This window comes from Pseudophryne corroboree, chromosome 1, assembly GCF_028390025.1.
Source record: "Pseudophryne corroboree isolate aPseCor3 chromosome 1, aPseCor3.hap2, whole genome shotgun sequence".
NCBI classification, from domain to species: Eukaryota; Metazoa; Chordata; class Amphibia; order Anura; family Myobatrachidae; genus Pseudophryne; species Pseudophryne corroboree.
In genome coordinates, this window is record NC_086444.1 from 718,996,426 (window position 1) to 719,014,856 (window position 18,431).

General features: G+C 40.9%; 1 protein-coding gene across 3 annotated transcripts in view; it reads right to left on the reverse strand.

The window, feature by feature from the left end:
• The window catches only part of NFIC (nuclear factor I C), a 380,967-nt gene that overhangs the window by 12,432 nt on the left and 350,104 nt on the right, over window positions 1–18,431 (reverse strand). For all 3 annotated transcript variants that reach the window (XM_063915491.1, XM_063915481.1, XM_063915499.1), the window contains exons 7-10: window positions 17,042–17,170; window positions 16,705–16,889; window positions 16,141–16,294; window positions 14,899–14,984 (exon numbers count right to left, since the gene is read on the reverse strand). In XM_063915491.1, coding sequence (XP_063771561.1) covers window positions 14,899–14,984; window positions 16,141–16,294; window positions 16,705–16,889; window positions 17,042–17,170 — 554 coding nt within the window. The remainder of the gene's footprint in view (window positions 1–14,898; window positions 14,985–16,140; window positions 16,295–16,704; window positions 16,890–17,041; window positions 17,171–18,431) is intronic.

The window sequence follows — 18,431 nt, forward strand, 5'->3', positions numbered from 1 at the left end:
ATGAACTGTCACCCCAGTCTGAGGTCAAGAGCGCTTTGGAGCACGTTTTCATCCAGAATGTCTCTGTACATTGCTGCATTCCTCTTTCCCTCTATCCTGACTAGTCTCCCAGTTCCTGCTGCTGAAAAACATCCCCACAGCATGATGCTGCCACCACCATGCTTCACTGTAGGGATGGTATTGGCCTGGTGATGAGCGGTGCCTGGTTTCCTCCTGGCATTCACGCCAAAGAGTTCAATCTTTGTCTCATCAGAGCAGAGAATTTTGTTTTTCATGGTCTGAGAGTCCTTCAGGTGCATTTTGGCAATCTCCATGTGCTTTTTACACAGATTTGTGCCTCGAGACAATCCTGACTCTGAGGACTACAGACAATTCCTTTGAGTTCATGCTTGGTTTGTGCTAGACATACACTGTCAAGTGTGGGACCTTATATAGACAGGTGTGTTCCTTTCCAAATCATGTCCAATCAACTGAATTTACCACAGGTGGACTCCAATTAAGCTGTAGGAACATCTCAAGGATGATCAGTGGAAACATGATGCAACTGAGCTCAATTTTCAGCTTCATGGCAAAGGCTGTGAATACTTATGTACATGTAATTTCTTAGTTTTTATTTTTAATAAATTAGCAAAAATCTCAAAAAAACTTTTTTCATGTTGTCATTATGGGGTATTGTGTGTAGAATTTTGAGGGAAAAATTAATTTATTCCATTTTAGAATAAAGCTGTAACATAACAAAATGTGGAAAAAGTGAAGCACTGTGAACACTTTCCGGATGCACTGTAGGTAAACATTATGGGGGGAATCCAATTGTTGGATAGGCGACCCTAATTGCATATCGAATAACACTTATGTGCCCATTGTTTTTCACACTGATCACACCAAAATGTACTGGGTTTAGTCGCGCAAAATGGCTAAACACGGAAAAACTATTGGGCACGACAGGACAACTGTGCAAAAAGGCGATCTCAGGATTGGGCGGGCAGAAATAATGGGCACACGTCGTATGTGCTCCTGATTGGAGTAACAATTGATTTGCTCCATCAGACACAGGGCGCTGCTAAAACCATCTGAATTCCCCATTTTGAATCTATATATAGAGCAATTACCCACTTTAATTACATTTATTCATAGATCAATAACCTTAAGTGACTGGATACGAGATCCCGTTAGTGAGGATGCTGGCGTTCAGAATACTGACACTGGCAATCCCCAACTCGCATAATCCCTCCCTACTCATAGCCTATGCCTAACCCTCCCACCCCTGAAGCCTAACACTAGCCCCCCCCCCCCCCCCTTGGTGCCTAACACCCCCCCTCAGTCTAACCCTAGCCCACCCCGGCATAAACCCATACAAGATTCTGACAGGTGTCGGGATTCTGGCATCGCTCTTCTGACCGCCGGCATCCCGTACTTTATCTGCAAGGTTTACAAACTCATTGCATCTTGACTGGCAGAGGGATTCATCAAGCTGTAGGCATGCTGGTTTACGAAGCATCCCCACTGTATGGAAAAGCTGATGGGAACTCGATATCTTACGGGTGATTGTGGATTGATATTCTCCAATATATTTGATTATTTTTAACTTATTCTCTACCAGGTTTGTGTTCCTCCATAGTCGTTAATGTTTACGACCCTTTTTTTGCATTCACTAAAGAAAGGTACACACTACACCAGAGGTTCCCAAACGCGGTCCTCAAGGCACCCCAACGGTCCAGGTTTTAAAATGTATCCATGCATTGCCACAGGTAACTTATTTAGCAGATCAGTCAATTTGATTTAACCATCTGTGCTGAGCTATGGATATACCTAAATCCTGGACTGTTGGGGTGCCTTGAGGACCACGTTTGGGAACCTCTGCACTACACAATTATTGGGCCAATTTTCCAATAGTCGTAAGAATGACCAAAGTTACTGTATAGCGTGTACGAACAATCATTTCAGTGATATTTCTGAAAATCTTGCCCACACACACAAATTATAGATTTTCGGATTTGTCGTCCAAAACCAAAAATCTCGGCCTCAATCTCCCGATATCTACCAGTGTGTGTGCATTCTCAATAATCTGCCCGTATTTTCTCTGTTTACCTGTCACTATATTATCCTCCTTGTGGGCGGACATATGCAAATGCAGTGCGATGTGGCAGAAATTGGTAACTTATATAAAAAAAAAGTCTTTCAGTGTGTAGCTCAGATATTGGTGCCTACAATTTCCTGACCCCAAAAAATCTGACAGTGTATACCTAGCTTTACACTATTGTCAAACCAAGGAGCTTGGCGGTGTGCTATACAGGGTCGTATATACACAGGGGTGATAATATCCATTACAGCCATCACATCCCTATTATAGTAACAGACTAGGGAACAATGATCTTCACAGGAACGCAATAACTCAGGGATAGCCAGATTGCTGCAAAAGCCTGGGCAGTCAATACCTAGCCTCCTTAGACGATACCTAGTCAACTCCATGGGCAAAGCTCTATTTCAAGGGGCAGCGATCGAGAACCAAATTGAGTGATAGTCTAACCACGTAACTGGGTTTATTTTTAGATGCGGCACTTCTAGCCCAATCTAGAAGACAAGATTAATTCCTCTTTTATGTGTAGCAGAAGGAATGACTTGTGTGAAGCCCAGAGTTTTCATTGTGAAAAAGAGATCTTGGCCATGGCGTGAAAGCTCATCATTAACCCATGCACTCACATCCCAAAGGATAAGCCATCTTTTATGCTCCAGGTTACAGCAGTACTATGGTACAATAGTTGATCCAATTTAAAGAAACATTTACATGGTTACAAAAACCCAAGTGACTTTACTAACATGAGCAGGTATATAGTATAGTAAAAAATTACAAGACCTCCTTGGAAGCTAGGTCAGTTATCATCACCTTTGTAAATATCCAAACTTTGTTAAATATCTGGACCTATATTGTTAAATCAGGACCATAAATGGTACAGTTTCCAAAGATAAACTGTGGAGGTAAGTATATTTATACACGGTCAAGTCACATTATTATGACCACCAGCTAAAGTAGCCAGAATATCCACCGTGTGCAGCATTGACAGCAGCTAGATGGGCTGGGAGTGACTTAATAAGGGGGGTAATTCCAAGTTGATCGCAGCAGGACATTTTTTAGCAGTTGGGCAAAACCATGTGCACTGCAGGGGAGGCAGATATAACATGTGCAGAGAGAGTTAGATTTGGGTGTGGTGTGTTCAATCTGCAATCTAAATTGCAGTGTAAAAATAAAGCAGCCAGTATTTACCCTGCACAAAAACAAAATAACCCACCCAAATCTAACTCTCTCTGCAAATGTTATATCTGCCTCCCCTGCAGTGCACATGGTTTTGCCCAACTGCTAAAAAATGTCCTGCTGCGATCAACTTGGAATTACCCCCAAGGTTCTGGTAGGTTGGCCCAGGTACATTATGACGGTGAGCTGCTCTACTGTAGTGTGTTGGTTGGTCCTCACGCACCTTCATTGCCAATGTTCACCTCTCAGATCAATGGCACGTGAAGCTCCACAGTTTCCACAATGGTTATTCGCAATGGTGCCATTCGTCCAGTCACGATACATCTTCACCACAGCAAAATGCGAACAGTTCACAAAGTGCGCTGTTTCAGAAATACTGCCACCCTTGGCCCGAAAGCTTATAATCATCTTTTTTGCAACTCTGATAAATCGCTCCTTTTACCTATGACAGCAACCAGTGATATGTGTGCAGATGGCCTATCATTATATAAGCCAGCGCACGACACGTGACGTACTTCATAGGCTATGCATTGCCGACGTCAAATATAGGAGGTGATCATAATAATGTGACTCGACCATGTATTTCCCAAGTGTATCTATGTTACCAGTGAAAAGTGAAAGCAGTCCACCTGTTATTTGCCTAAACATTGGAACCAGGCCACCAAATAAAAAGCCAAGTAATGTGATGAAACCTGAATCCATAAATTAAAGGTTTGCTGGTCTAAGGGGATCCTAGTAAGGAAAGCCTTGAGTGAAGTATGAAATTATGGAAAAGGCTGACACCTCAAATTGTTAGTCAAAACTTTACAAATAAAACTTTACAAACAACGGCAACACGCAACAAAAAACTGAGTCCTAGTTTAGGACATGAGCAAATCAAATGATGCTCACAACCAAGTCTGTAAGTTAATTAAGGACATCTTGTTGGCTTGCAATACATACTAAAAACCTACAGATGGTGCACTTTGCATTCATTTGCAACAGTTAAATCATTTCTGAACAATAATGTTAGGACTCCTGATTTTACTAGTACAGTGCAAGTTTTTACTACCAGGAAATGAGTCCCAGAATGCTTATTTTATCATGTTGCACTTGAATTGACAGAATTGTCAGAAATTTGATCCTATAACTTTTTTAATGGATTTGGCAATTTATATAAAGTAAACGGTGACAATTATTATTAAGCGACAAAACAAATACAGGTATTTGAAAAAAGTATACCAAGTGTGTCCATGCTTTATATCTCAAAATCTTAAATCTATTGTGTTACATGCAAAATACTGTATTATGTAAACAGAATAAAAGGATACTTACAGAGTAAACCAGGCATGTTCAACTGCAGATGAGTGTTTGGCTTCAACCCTGCAATGTTTTGAGGTCCCCATATTCCCTGATTACCTCTATAATCTTTATTATAATATATGCACTATTTAACATATTATTCGGCTTGCAACCCAATAGAAATACCATATTTGTTGTCATTGGAGTAATTGGGTATCTACACTGTAAACAATACACAATTTTTTTATTGGGATTTAAAATAAGACTATATGATTTAAGAATACAACTTATTAATCTTTTTTTTTTTTATAATAGTTCCACCTATTATGAGCCCAGCCTCCCCTCTGTGATAGTAAGAAACTGCCTGGAGCTGGTGGTCAGGTGTGTCTATAATGAATGTTGCACACATATTTAATTACTTACCTCTCTGGAGTCCTGCGTCGGCACTGCTGCTGATGCCGGAGAAATCCCTTGGAAAATGGTGCGGTGGGCAGTTTTCCAGGGATCCGCACATGCTGTCGTAGACCTGCACTGGAGATTAGTCTCCAGCAACACAGCAGGCGCCATGTTTCCAGAGACTTGCGCATGTACAGAGTCTATGGCGCCGCAGAGAGGAGGGGACCCACAGAGAGGAGTCTGCACACGGGTCCTCTCCTCGCTTAAACCGCTCCCGACTGTGGCCTATAATCCCGCACCAAAAAAAGCATAACGGGAGGCAGCTATTAGATCTACCTTACTATGAGGGAGGTGGGGCTTGATGCAGTGTCAGGTGACTTATCCAGGAAGTTCTCCAGCACCCAATCATGAGCAGTCAATACGAAGGGGAAGCTGATAATCAAGATGGCTAAAATGCAGGGAAATTGCTGGTGAGTGGCTGCTGGACTGGGCAAGGGGAGCACAGGGCTGGAACCCAAGGGCGTAGCTCATAGGTGCAGGGAGTGCAGTTGCTATGCAAAGGTTACATGCGTTATATACATTTTTCACCATTGGGTGATACATTGGTGCCCTAACAAACTTTTGCCTTAGGATCTGCAATATATCTTGGTATACCCCGTACCTGCTCATTGTAATGTGGTATAAAATTAACTGGAGGGCATTATAATGTTACATAATATTAACTGGGGCAATGTAATGTACCAAATATAAAGGGTAGGCACTATAATGTGGCATAATATGAACGGGAGACACTAAAGTGTGGCATAATATGAACTGGAGGTACTAAAGTGTGTCATAATATGAACTGGATACACTACAGTGTGGCATAATGTGAACAGGAGGCACTATAGTGTGTGGCATAATATGAGCTGGGGGCACTGTAATGTGGAATAATATGAACAAGGAACAATGTATGTTATAACGAGAATCGGGGGTACTTTTTTGCATAATGTGTACTGGCAGCCCTACAATGTGATATGACGTGAATTAGGGCACTACTATGGTTCAGAAAATGCACTGGGGAACTATTATGGGGCCTAAAATAAACAAATGCTGTGGAGTCTCACTAGAAGCACATGAACCTTCTGTATGTTGCTATGGGGCCCACAAAGTTCTGGCTATGCCCCAGGCTGGCACACTCCCCTTTTGTGGGCAACATACCCTCCTGCCATGGGGAGGAAGCAGATAGTGCCAAACAAGTTTATGGCTTCATCTGTAGAGGTCCTAAACATGTTTTAATGTGTTATTTTATTCTTCCTTGTGACACCACCCTGGGCAGCACCAGGCATGGCACGGCTAGTGATAAGCATCAGTAGTAGTTTATGTATTCATGATCAGTGGCCACAGAGAAGAGAGTATGGATTATCACTGTAGACAGGGTTAGTTTTGTATTCACCAGTGGTGTTTGATTTTTTTTATTGGATTACACAGCAATGATGTTGCTGCCCCATAATAGTCTTTTTTTTTTCCTGTGATGAACTGTTTTCTTTTTTTGCAGTGTTGGTGTAAAAGTATTCCCCCTGTTTATCACATCAGGCTAGTCTATCTCTTCTTATAAATGATGCAAAGAGCAACTGAATGATGTTCATACAGCAAGGTATCTGCATTTTACTACATTTTTAGAATGGTTACTGGAGCCCATTGTACAAATTGCATATGTTATGAACTATCATGTAACTTGATTCCATAAAGACTATTACCATCACAGAGCTTAGATTGATGTCACTGGCCTTCAGCACACATGGGGTTTCGGTATTTGCAGGGAGTTTTAATATACTTAGGTTTCCTGTCCATAGCTATACACTATATAATGGGTAGTCACATTAAAGTAACAATTGGTATGGTTGATGCCTTCAAGCATAAGGGGGTAAATATATGAAGCAGTGATAAAAGTGGAGACGTGAGCCAGTGGAGAAGTTGCCCATGGCAACCAATCAGCATTGAAATAACATGTATAATTTGCATACTATAAAATTATACAGAGCAGCTGATTGGTTGCCATGGGCAGCTTCTCCACTGGCTCACTTCTCCAGTCTTATCACTGCTTCATACATTTACCCCAAGATCTGTTGTTGTACTGGTCTGTTTCTGTTTGTTAGCAGGAGATGCATTCTTAAAAATAGAGATTTACTCTCTAGGGCAAGTGTGAGATTTCAATGTTTGGACCATGACTATAAACCTAGAGGACAAAGGGGTAGATGCAGTATAGTGCGTTCTAAAAACGTTTAGTGCTCTCTGGCCAACCTTTTGTGGGAAGTCTTATGTTTACCTACATTTTTTTGCAACATGCTGTTTTCATGTTGTTAGTTGGTTAATAATATTATGAGATATACAGTATATGTATATATATATATATATATTTTTTTTTATTATTATTTTTATTTATTTATTTATTTATTTATTATTAATTGGCTGCTGCTTCTGTATATTTGTCTTCCCTTTCTATGGTCAACACATCTAAATAGTTACATACACAGACAGCAACATTGATCTATTGATATTGTCATATTTAAAAAAAAATGTATAATAGATAAGAAGACAGCTTTCCTTGACCAGCACATTCCATGAGCTTTTGTGAGACAATATAGTGTGACTAGCAATATAAAGTGTACCTGTTACTTACACATGTAACGAGGCAGACATTTTAGGTTTGGAATCAATTTTTATGAGAAAACAGCCAATTTCTAGGAAGTAGTGATTAGTGAGGCGTGATGCCACTAATTCCAAGACAATCTGTATTTGTTATGAGTACCAGATCAGTCCATGGAATGGTTGCCTCTGCTGTGTGTAGCAGCAGGTGCTTTACCATGCTTATGCTACACTGTGTACCGAAACTAGGGCAGGGTTTGATATAATTGATTCTGTTGCCAGTACACTTTTGTTTCACATATATCCAGCACGGATAACACAAGATTAGCCTCTGTGACTATTAGATACCTATTTGTCTCTAAAATTCCAATAAAATACCTGTACAGGTATGAACAAAATGATTAACACAATAAACAGTTAATGGGATAGTCCTGCATTGTGTGAAACATTATGAGTCTCTTTCAATGTATGCCTGTTGCTGCTTTAAGTGCAGGAACTTGAGTGAATAGAACAGGGTTCATCGTGCAAGTCATCATCATGTGATGGTTGGAGAAAGTTCCTCAGCAGCGCAGAGAGCTCTGGGTCCTTCTCCTCTCAAGAGTATGCGATCTGGGGAAGCTGGAACCTGAATGCATTAAGTAAACAAGTTCTAAAGATGTTCAGCTTTTAACCAGTCCAAATTATTTGTCAAATGAATAAAATCCTTGACAATGCAAAGCTCTATAGACAACATTGTAGCCTTCCATCCTGGTGATGTCCACAATTACTTCCACTCATGTGCTTTATCAACAATATTTGTTTTTCAGCCTCCTGAATGATTCAAATGAATTCTCAGCTATCAGACACATCTACACATACCACTGCACTGCTGTCTGCTTTCATTTTACTTGCATAGGTACAAAGGTTTTTTTTTTAATGAGCCTTTATGGCATACTTCTCTCTGAACAACATTTTTTTTTGGTACTTGCCTTTATGTCAATTTATATGTAACCATTGACAAGGTGGGCCTGGGAGCATGGTATATTATTAACTTGTGCAGTCAGATGAGGTTTACACACACTGGGGCAGATGAACGAAGCCTTGGAAAGAGATAAAGTAGAGAGAGATAAACTACCAACCAATAAGTTCCTAACTCATTTTTCAAACACAACCTGTAACATGGCAGTTAAGAGCTGATTGGCTGATACTTTATCTCTTTCTGAGGTTTAATACATAGATCCCTCTATCTCTCTCCACTTTATCACTCTTCAAAGCTCAGTGCACCTCCCCCACTATGAGAAAAAAATGAATAAATTAGTAATTCATTTAATTTGGTAAAACAGTGATTTGGTGTTTTTATTTTCATTTGCAAACTACATGTAAAACAAGAATTCAGATGTGTGCACATACACTTGTAGAATGCTTTGAAATGACTGCTGAAGAACATACATTGCTTTTTGAAGTGTAAATCATCTGACATTTGTGACATGTACTTTCAAATGGGCAAGTACCGGCATCTGCAATCATGGGGTACACCCCAAGATGTATTCCATTAAATCACTTACATGTATTGCTGAACTCAACGCCTTCAATGGCAGATGTTCTATTCATTTTAAAAATATGTAGTGCCAGATGGCACTCATGATTTCCAAATTCCAGCACTTTATTTAAATAACAAGCATAAAAGCAAGCTATATACTAATGCAAAAGCCATTATGTTACATGTGATTATTTGTTTCTGAGAAAAAGAATGTGTTATTTTCTTGCTAATTCCAATCAAATATTCAGCCTTGTTTCCTTATATCTTGGCTACCAAATGGCAACATTTATCCTACTTTCCATGGGTGGTACTGTATGTAATTTTTACTCTGCAGAAAAAGTACTTCCACTTCAATTTACATTCATTAATAAACACTGTAAAAATATTAATTTACAATCAATATAATGCCCAATTCTCCATATGGCTGATACTGACTCATAACAAAGTGTTCTACACTGACCTCACTAGCACTGCATTTTGAAGACTGAAAGGGTTGTGGACTGCACTTCCGCAATGCAGTCCTACAAGGTGTAGGTTTTATTACATTAAGATGAACTCAATCATATACAGTTTCTGTTTATTAATAGAACTCTGTATAGGACACGTGGGCACTCGCTGAGGCTAGAGGAGAGAAAATTCCGTACACAACGTGGGAAAGGGTTCTTCAACGTAAGGGCAATAAGGATTTGGAACTCCCTGCCAGAGAAGGTAATAATGGCGGACTCTGTAAATGCATTTAAAAACAAATTAATATCTGGGAGTTGTACGAAATAAAGTTGTCAATTGGTATGAAACCATTACTTCAGCTGGTGCATTATAATGTGCACAGCTCAATACAGAATATAGGTTGAACGCCTCTTTTCAACCTCATTAACTACGTTACTATGTTACTAGTTCAATCTTCTTGCCCAATATCTTTCATTATAAGCATAAATGTTTGTGCCCCAGAGGACGCCACCATACTGGCTCACACTGGCCTCATGCATGTGAGGTAAAAGATCACTTGCCCTGCAGAATACTACTTATATATTTATTTGTTGGTATTAGTGGAATTTTCTATATATATATTGTTGACATATAGGACATTGTTTTAGTAACATTCATCAATAAATATATCCTGGGGTATGGACCACAACGATGCCATCACCAGCGCTTAAGATAAACAGATTAACACTGCCTATAGGTTTATTGGATGCACTGTAGCATAAGATTGTGTGTACCTGTGATGTGAAGCAACATACTGTAGTGTGGAATGCAGTCCCCTCTGTGTGGAGAGGATAAACAGGAACCTGCAAGTCTCCCTAAAGAGGCAGGCTATGCTGAAATACCGGCGGTCGGGATCCCGGCAGTCAGGAGACTGACGCCGGAATCCCGGCAGTGAGCGCAGCGAGTCCCCTCATTGACTCATTGCACTCACCAAGCTTTGGGACAGGTGCCCCTAGAGTGGTGGCGTGGAACACCACCCGAGTGGGAATACTGGGCTTCTGTTGGGATTCCAACTGCCACAATTTACCTGGCTGTGGCAATGCCGGTGTCGGAATATATGTATCTGGCACTGTGGGGACATGTGTATTTGGCACTGGAGGCATATATGTATCTTGCACTGTGGGGACATGTGTATCTGGCACTGGGGGCATATGTGTACCTGGCACTGTGCGACATATATGTATCTGGCATTGTGGGGGGATATCTGTATCTGGCACAGGGGGCATATATGTATCTGGCACTGTGGGGGCATGTGTATCTGACACTGGGGGCATGTATGTATCTGGCACTGTGGAGGCCCCCTTTTCTTGGCGTTTTTATATGTACGTGTCACTGTACTGGGGCATTATATTTATGTGGCACTGTAGAACATGACTAAAAACGGGTTTATGACACAAGGTCATACAAACGTCCTACCGATAGGTGTGCGCACAAAAATGGGGTGTGGCTTTGTGTCAACTAGGCCACGCCTCTATTTTTGCGACTGCTAGTGGCTCTTACCCTTGACTACAGATCTTTTCTGGCTCTTTGCCTCTGACCGGTTGTCCACCCCTGATCTAGTATGTGGCTGCATCAGAATAAGACACTTAAAACATATCTTTAAAAAATTAAAACCAAATGAAGATTTTAAGAAATTGTAAATAAAACTTTATATCTTCAGTTGTAAAACTAACTGGAGTTATGAATAATAATAATAATAATAATATTATTATTATTAGTATTATTATTATTATTATTAATACTAATACACTAAAGTACATAGATGTCATTAATGTTAAATTTGTCTTACCACATTCTGTATTGAAGGATTTACTTCCAACAAATTTAAAATACTCAAATAATTGGTCAAAATATTCTATATCTCCGGTATGCTATTCATTATATTCCCTTATGTGATAGAGGAAAATAATGTTTCATTTTGCCATCTGTATCCTTTTCACATGGCGAGTTACACGACTTATGCACTTTGGGGAAATCCAATTATTCATTGCAGGTGCGAGGAAGTGTGGCTGTATTCTGCATTTACCGTACCACTGACACGCAAATTTTGTTCGCAACCCCATAGTGTTTCGAGCACAAGTGTGCGAGTCCGGCAATAGACAAAACAATGGAGAGCGATCCTTAAGCGCTGCTAGATGATCCCAACAGTTCCTGATAACCTGTATATTATCGATATGGGTGGAAGAATAAAATCAATCAACCAGTGAACACTGTACTGTAATCACTGTATGGGAACCTTTGAACTCACCATAACTCAGTGAGATGCGTTCACGTAAAGGTTTCTTTGATTGGTCGTAGTTTAATTTCCACCAATAGCCACATATAAGCACATATGAAATGACACTCACCTGGGCTTAAAGGCCCTATATGCACAAAAAGGTTTCTTTCATCCACGTATTTTCAAGCAGGCAGACGTGACCAAAGGTTCATAAAAACAATTTATTCGTCCATAAAAGATAGTCCATAAAGACATACAAGTAAAATAGTTCCTCCTGATTAAGCTGGGAGATGTTTTGTTCCACTCTAAACCCGAAGTGTATATGGAAGACTCCTTTTAAGAAAAAAACTCCTCACCATACCGTTCCCAGGACACGAGTAAGATGGGGCGTTCCCTCTCAGATGTTTAGCGAAAAAAAGGCTTCCAATCAATAGGGTAAGTTGGAGTGAACACCAGCAATCAGGGGATCTCCAGAACACCAACGCGTTTCGGAATGTCTTCCTTCCTCAGACACCTTTGGTCACGTCTGCCTGCTTGAAAATACGTGGATGAAAGAAACCTTTTTGTGCATATAGGGCCTTTAAGCCCAGGTGAGTGTCATTTCATATGTGCTTATATGTGGCTATTGGTGGAAATTAAACTACGACCAATCAAAGAAACCTTTACGTGAACGCATCTCACTGAGTTATGGTGAGTTCAAAGGTTCCCATACAGTGATTACAGTACAGTGTTCACTGGTTGATTGATTTTATTCTTCCACCCATATCAGGTCATCAGGAACTGTTGGGATCATCTAGCAGCGCTTAAGGATCGCTCTCCATTGTTTTGTATATATGTTTCCAACGAGTTTGGTGCTCTTGTGAGTGGATCTAAGCAGCAGCTAGAAGGGCGCAAGTCACCACATTCTTCTATAAGTGAGTCCGGCAATAGAATGGGCCGCAAAGGGGTGCGAATCTGAGTGCTGTTGCCGGTGTTTACATCCTGCTGCAACAGCAACTCTCACCCTTTGTGGGTAATTGGATTCTACCCACTGAATTCAATGCAGTGCTCTCAACTGAATGCAGTGCATTTATCTATAATGTCAGACTGCTCTCTCACTTAGCTGTGCTCCATGCAGGGCTATAACTTGGGGTGTGTGAGTAGTGCCATCTCAAAGGGCACGGGGCCATAGGGACGGCACCATTGTTGCTTCCAGGAACCTGCATGTGGCTTGCAGGGTGCCTGGAATGGTATCCTGTAGCCAGTAACACTGCTGCAGAGCCACCTGGAACGTCCAAGGAATGCTCCATGCAGTGCTCTACTTCCAAGAGATGGCTGCACTGCCCCCTATGAGTGGCATCATGATGTCACAGATTAAGTGGAGGTGTCCGTACAAGGCACTGGCTTCATGCACTTTCTGCGGTATTACAGACTAGGGGGGTATTCAATTAGCTCCGGCAATTTCGGAGCTATCGAATTTACCCCCCTGCATATTCAATTGTGGGCCGTTTTCACCCATTTTTAAGGCATGTTTGTCAATGCCTTTTCACTTATTTTTTTGTGTGAAAAGGCATTGGCGTCAAATGCCTCAAAATCGTCGAAACAGCCCGCGTTTTTGCCAGCACAGTCGATCCAGGCACTTGTGCAGGAAATATATTTAACATTTATTAGAGATACATATTTATGGGGTTTGAGTTGCTGGAGAAGCGAGACTTCTGGTGAGAATACCCGTATTTTCAAAGTGCCAAAGTGACCCTATTACATTTACCCCCATATTCGTTCACGTCTATTAGTTGATTCTCATGTGGCTAATACAATTTATTACACATGCTATTTTAGCAATGTGTGGATTCAACAGATTACAATGTAGAATATGCTTTTTTTTCTACATATATATCATTGAAAACCAGTGAAATAGCTGTGTTTTTGTCTTGACTACAAAATATGGGGCATAAGCATCAACGTTTGTAGAGAGATAAAGTACCAACCAATCAGCTCATGTCAGTTTATAGTCTGTGTTTAAAAAAATATTACTAGAAAAGGAATGAGGGGAAGGGGGTAGAGTAGGGGGTTTGTGGTCAGGCCGCATAGGAAAATATATATATATATGTACAATTGAAAAATTAGAACATATCCCCAAAATGAACACTTGCGTAAATACCACCTTAGAGGGTGCTCCCTTGAGTCAGTCCCATAGGGAAGCAAACAAGGTTAAAGAAGAGAAAAGGTACTCCTATTGGATGGGAACACCTTCTCTGGACTCTCATCTCCTGATACATTTAATGACAGGGGAAAGCAGATCCATGAGGGTGATACGCATACAGACACTGTATTCTGCGTTCATTTTTATCTCTAAGAAGGTTATAATTTACATTATTATTATTTTTTTCTCTGATATCCCCAACAGACTGGCATAAATTTCAGTCAGTTACCACTGTGGTTTGATTTGTTTGGACTATTTGCAGGACCGTGGTGTACTTTTAATTGTATCACTTTTTCACAATCATTTAACCTTTTCACTGCCACGCATATTTCACCCCATTACCTAATTAGGTACACTCCATCTTTATCCCTCACTATTTCTGTTGTTTTTTTCCCTTTATAATTTAGACAACAATTTCTGTCCCATTTTTCTAATAGAAGATTTACATAATTTGCATATTTTATTACGAATATTCCTGTAATAGATTTTTTTATGACTCGTGCAGGAAATTTTTGAGAATTCCTCCAATTTTAATTTGACCAATAAAGATTTGTGTTTTATATTGTTTAAATAGAGGTGTGCCACTCCCCAGGTGTACCTTTTTCTCTTCTTCCTTGTGTGTTTGAAAAACGTCAGTTAGGAGCTGGTTGGTTAGTGGATTATCTCTCTCCACTTTATCTCTCTCCATGTTTTGGTACATATGACCCAATGTATACTATTGCATAGTTTCTGGGTACCTAAATGAACAATTACTTTCTGAGTTTGTTCTTCTCTAGGCATGTCGGTTATCCAAAGACTGACATGAGTTCAACTTTCAAAATTACTTAGGTAACAGAAACTTTTGTTTACTGAGTATAGACAAATGACAGATATATATATGGGTAAATGCAAAAAACTATTTCTACATTGGTAATAAAGCATCTTCTTTCCCTACTTACTTGTGGCTGATATATGCTCCCAGGGTCACGGGGGCCAAGTCCTACAAAGGGTCGGTTGGCGGGTGGCGTGCTAGGGGCAGAGTATGCTATGAAGAAAGAATAAACTAATGACATTGTATACACTAAGAAAAACATTAGGTAATATCCATTGCATAAATACCGTACTTAAAAACAATGTATAAAAATGACTAAAAGCATAGCAGGAGGGGCCAGTAATAGCAGAGGTACATAAAACATGCACTCCTTCAAATTAAATAACCAGGTGCTATAAGTTTTCAAGTCTGTTTACACTGGTAAGATCAAAGGAGAAATTCCCTCCAATACATGTATTGAACACAACTCTAACTGGAGTGGGGAATAGTACCCAATAAGAATTAAAATCAGAGGTTCTCAAATGTGGTCCTCAAGGCACCTCAACAGTCCAGGTTTTAGGTATATCCATGGCTCAGCACGGGTTCACTATGGTATGCCGGCGGATGGGCTCCCGGCGACCAGCATACCGGCGCCAGGAGCCCAACCGCCGGCTTACAGACAGTGTGGCGAGCGCAAATGAGCCCCTTGCGGGCTCGCTGCGCTCGCCACGCTACGGGCACGGTGGCGCGCCATGCTATTTTATTCTTCCTCCACGGGGGTCGTGGACGCCCACGAGGGAGAACAATTGTCGGTATGCCGGCTGTCGGGATCCCGGCGCTGGTATACTGTGCGCCGGGATCCCGTCAGTCAGCATACTGAAGACCACCCCTCAGCACATATGGTTAAATCATGTTAACTGAGGTGCTAATTAAGTCACCTGTGGCCAAGCATGGATATACATAAAATCTGAACTGTTGGGGTGCCTTGTGGACAGCGTTTGAGAACCTCTGATTTAAATATTGACTACTGTATATGTTAAATATTTTGCTGCATCAAAATGATATATGTTTTAAGATTATTGAAAACAGGTATAAAAACAATACGAAGAATAGCGGATAAAACATGCAAGATCAGGATTTAGTATGAATTCCCGACTGTCGGGATCCCGGCGGTCAGGAGACCGATGCCGGAATTCTGACAGTCAAAATCCCGACATCGAGCACAGCGTGTCCCCTCACAGGCTCGCTGCACTCGTCACGCTTTGGGCACACTATTCTATTACCCCTAAAGGACAATGCACAGTGTATATGGTCTGAGAGGCTCAGCATCAAATCATGTGAACTTGCATTATCAAACCATTGCTTTAAATACCTTAATGTCATCACTTACTTGGAGAAGTCGGTGAAGAGGTACCACCATCGGATGCGGTAGTAGATTTGGTATCGGAGGGCAATGAGAGGCGGGTCATGACTGGAGGAGGTGGGGCCAGCATCTGCGTAGAGATATAGTGACTCGAAACCTTCACCTGGCCGTTCCCATTCAGCTGAGAGAGCAAGTGGGTGGAGAGGAGAAGTGGTAACAATATAGGGCAAACCTTATTGGGTAAATTATCTAAAGGAAAATACTCAACAAAATCTAAATATTATCCACAGCAACTATTAACTATTAATTATTGTTTATAGTAACAGCATGATATCTATCTTCAGCAGAAAATACAGTATATTACATTACAGCATACTTACAGTTTCATTATATTATTTTCTACTTTGGCAATAAATACAGTGTCCAGCTGAGTTTATTTGGAATGCTGCTGAACATTTTTGTGGCCAGAAGTAGTAAAGCCCTATGAAACCACCAAATAACTATAGAATAAAGAGGCAGAATTGCTTTATTGCCTAGTATTCCCCCATTTCTCTATCACAGCATTATATTCACCAATTGTCACATGCTTACCGGGCCTGGCTGCTGGCTGGACGGGTCACAGGCAAGGGATACCAGGTCTTTCAGAGGATCCTGAGGGTTGAGGTGAGGGGGATAGCGGATAGCTGTGTGTGGGAAGTAAGTGGAGGCAGCTTGGGGGAGGAGGGAGGAAGGTGGAAAATGTAACGTAGTGGATGTGTGTGGACTGCGGGCAAGGCCTAATTAGTGTAGAGGGATTAGTAAAGGGATGAATAAGAGAAGACAAAAAATAGGTATAAATAATTGAACAAATTGTGACATAGAATATTACACCTGATGTACATAATGATACTGATATTGTGTACTGTGCTCTCAACAGTTATGTACTCACCACTGTGTACAGCTATGACCGGCCTGTGATGCTGGGTGAAGCCACTGATTCTTGGGGACGTATCTTGAGGAGATGGACTGTGAAATGGTGATTTGTCCAATTCTGACTTCTTCACAGAGGGAGACATTCCTATTCAACCGAAAACAATAAAAAGCAGTGATTAAAAATGTAAAGTACAAACAATGAATGTACGTAACAAAGCAACCTGTCTCATCATGACTTCTCAATTTATCCCTCATTGGGCACTTTAGGATGTTTCCACATTTATATCAATAAAAATCATTTCTGGGTCTGTAAGGGGATGTGGTATAGCATAATAGGTTGAATCCAACCAAGTATTTTCCCTGGCATATTCTAGCTTAATTGTCCAGAAGGGAAATCGCTGATGGTGGAAGGTGCATGTGTGGTGTAAAGTCTAATTTGATTGAAGTGGGAAATTGGTGAAAACTTGCACAGTAATAGTAAGTGTGCTTGCAAGAACGTTTACTGTTAAAGACACTAATCCATATATTTGTAAAAGTCAATTAACATGGGGGGGAGGGGAGGGGGCATTGTGTTCATTCATAGTTAGCTATTTTCTGCCTGGAAGACATCAGTATGAAGGCAGTTGTTGGCAGATCTATTAAGTCATAATATATAGATTTGTTCAGAATGGCTTTCAGTGACATAGGGTATGATTCAGAGAAGCAGTTCACGTGGGTGTTGAGTCTTTGGACGCAACAACGATGCGAAAATATTCTAATGCTGCAGGAGGTGTCTCCTATAGATGCCTCCTACCAGCTTCGTGATCCATCAGATCACTTGCGTGAACATCAGTCATCTCAGTAACCTTCAGGTTACTCAAGATGGCACATCTGTTCAGGCTTAAGAGACCAGAAAATCTGCCTCGGTAGACTCAGACCCTGGCCTTGGCGGTGCATGTCACAGTAACCTCTTCACACCCCAAATGGTGTTGCAAATAGTGATTGGCACATGCTCAGCACACATTATATGGCCGATTTGGAAACACCTTAGAGTTGTGCGCAAACTGGTATCCGGATAAAAGACAGTAAATAGATAGACAGAAAATAGATCGACACCAGATGGCTGACGGTCAATAGATCAACAGGGTCAAAAGGGCAGAGTTAAATGGTCGACACCAAAAAGGGTGACCCACGGTTTTTCCATGATTTTTCATAATTTTTAGGGCTAGGAGTTAAGGTTAGGATAAGGGTTAGGGTTAGGCTGCTGGAGGGGTTGTTACTTGGTGGAGGGATAACCTGCAGGAAAGGACGGCACCAGTAAAAGGGAGGGGGGGGGGGGCTAGGGTTAGGAACTAGGAGGAGGATTGGGTTTAGGGTTAGGGTTAGATTTATAATAAGAAAAATAACATATAAGGACCTTTTCTGTG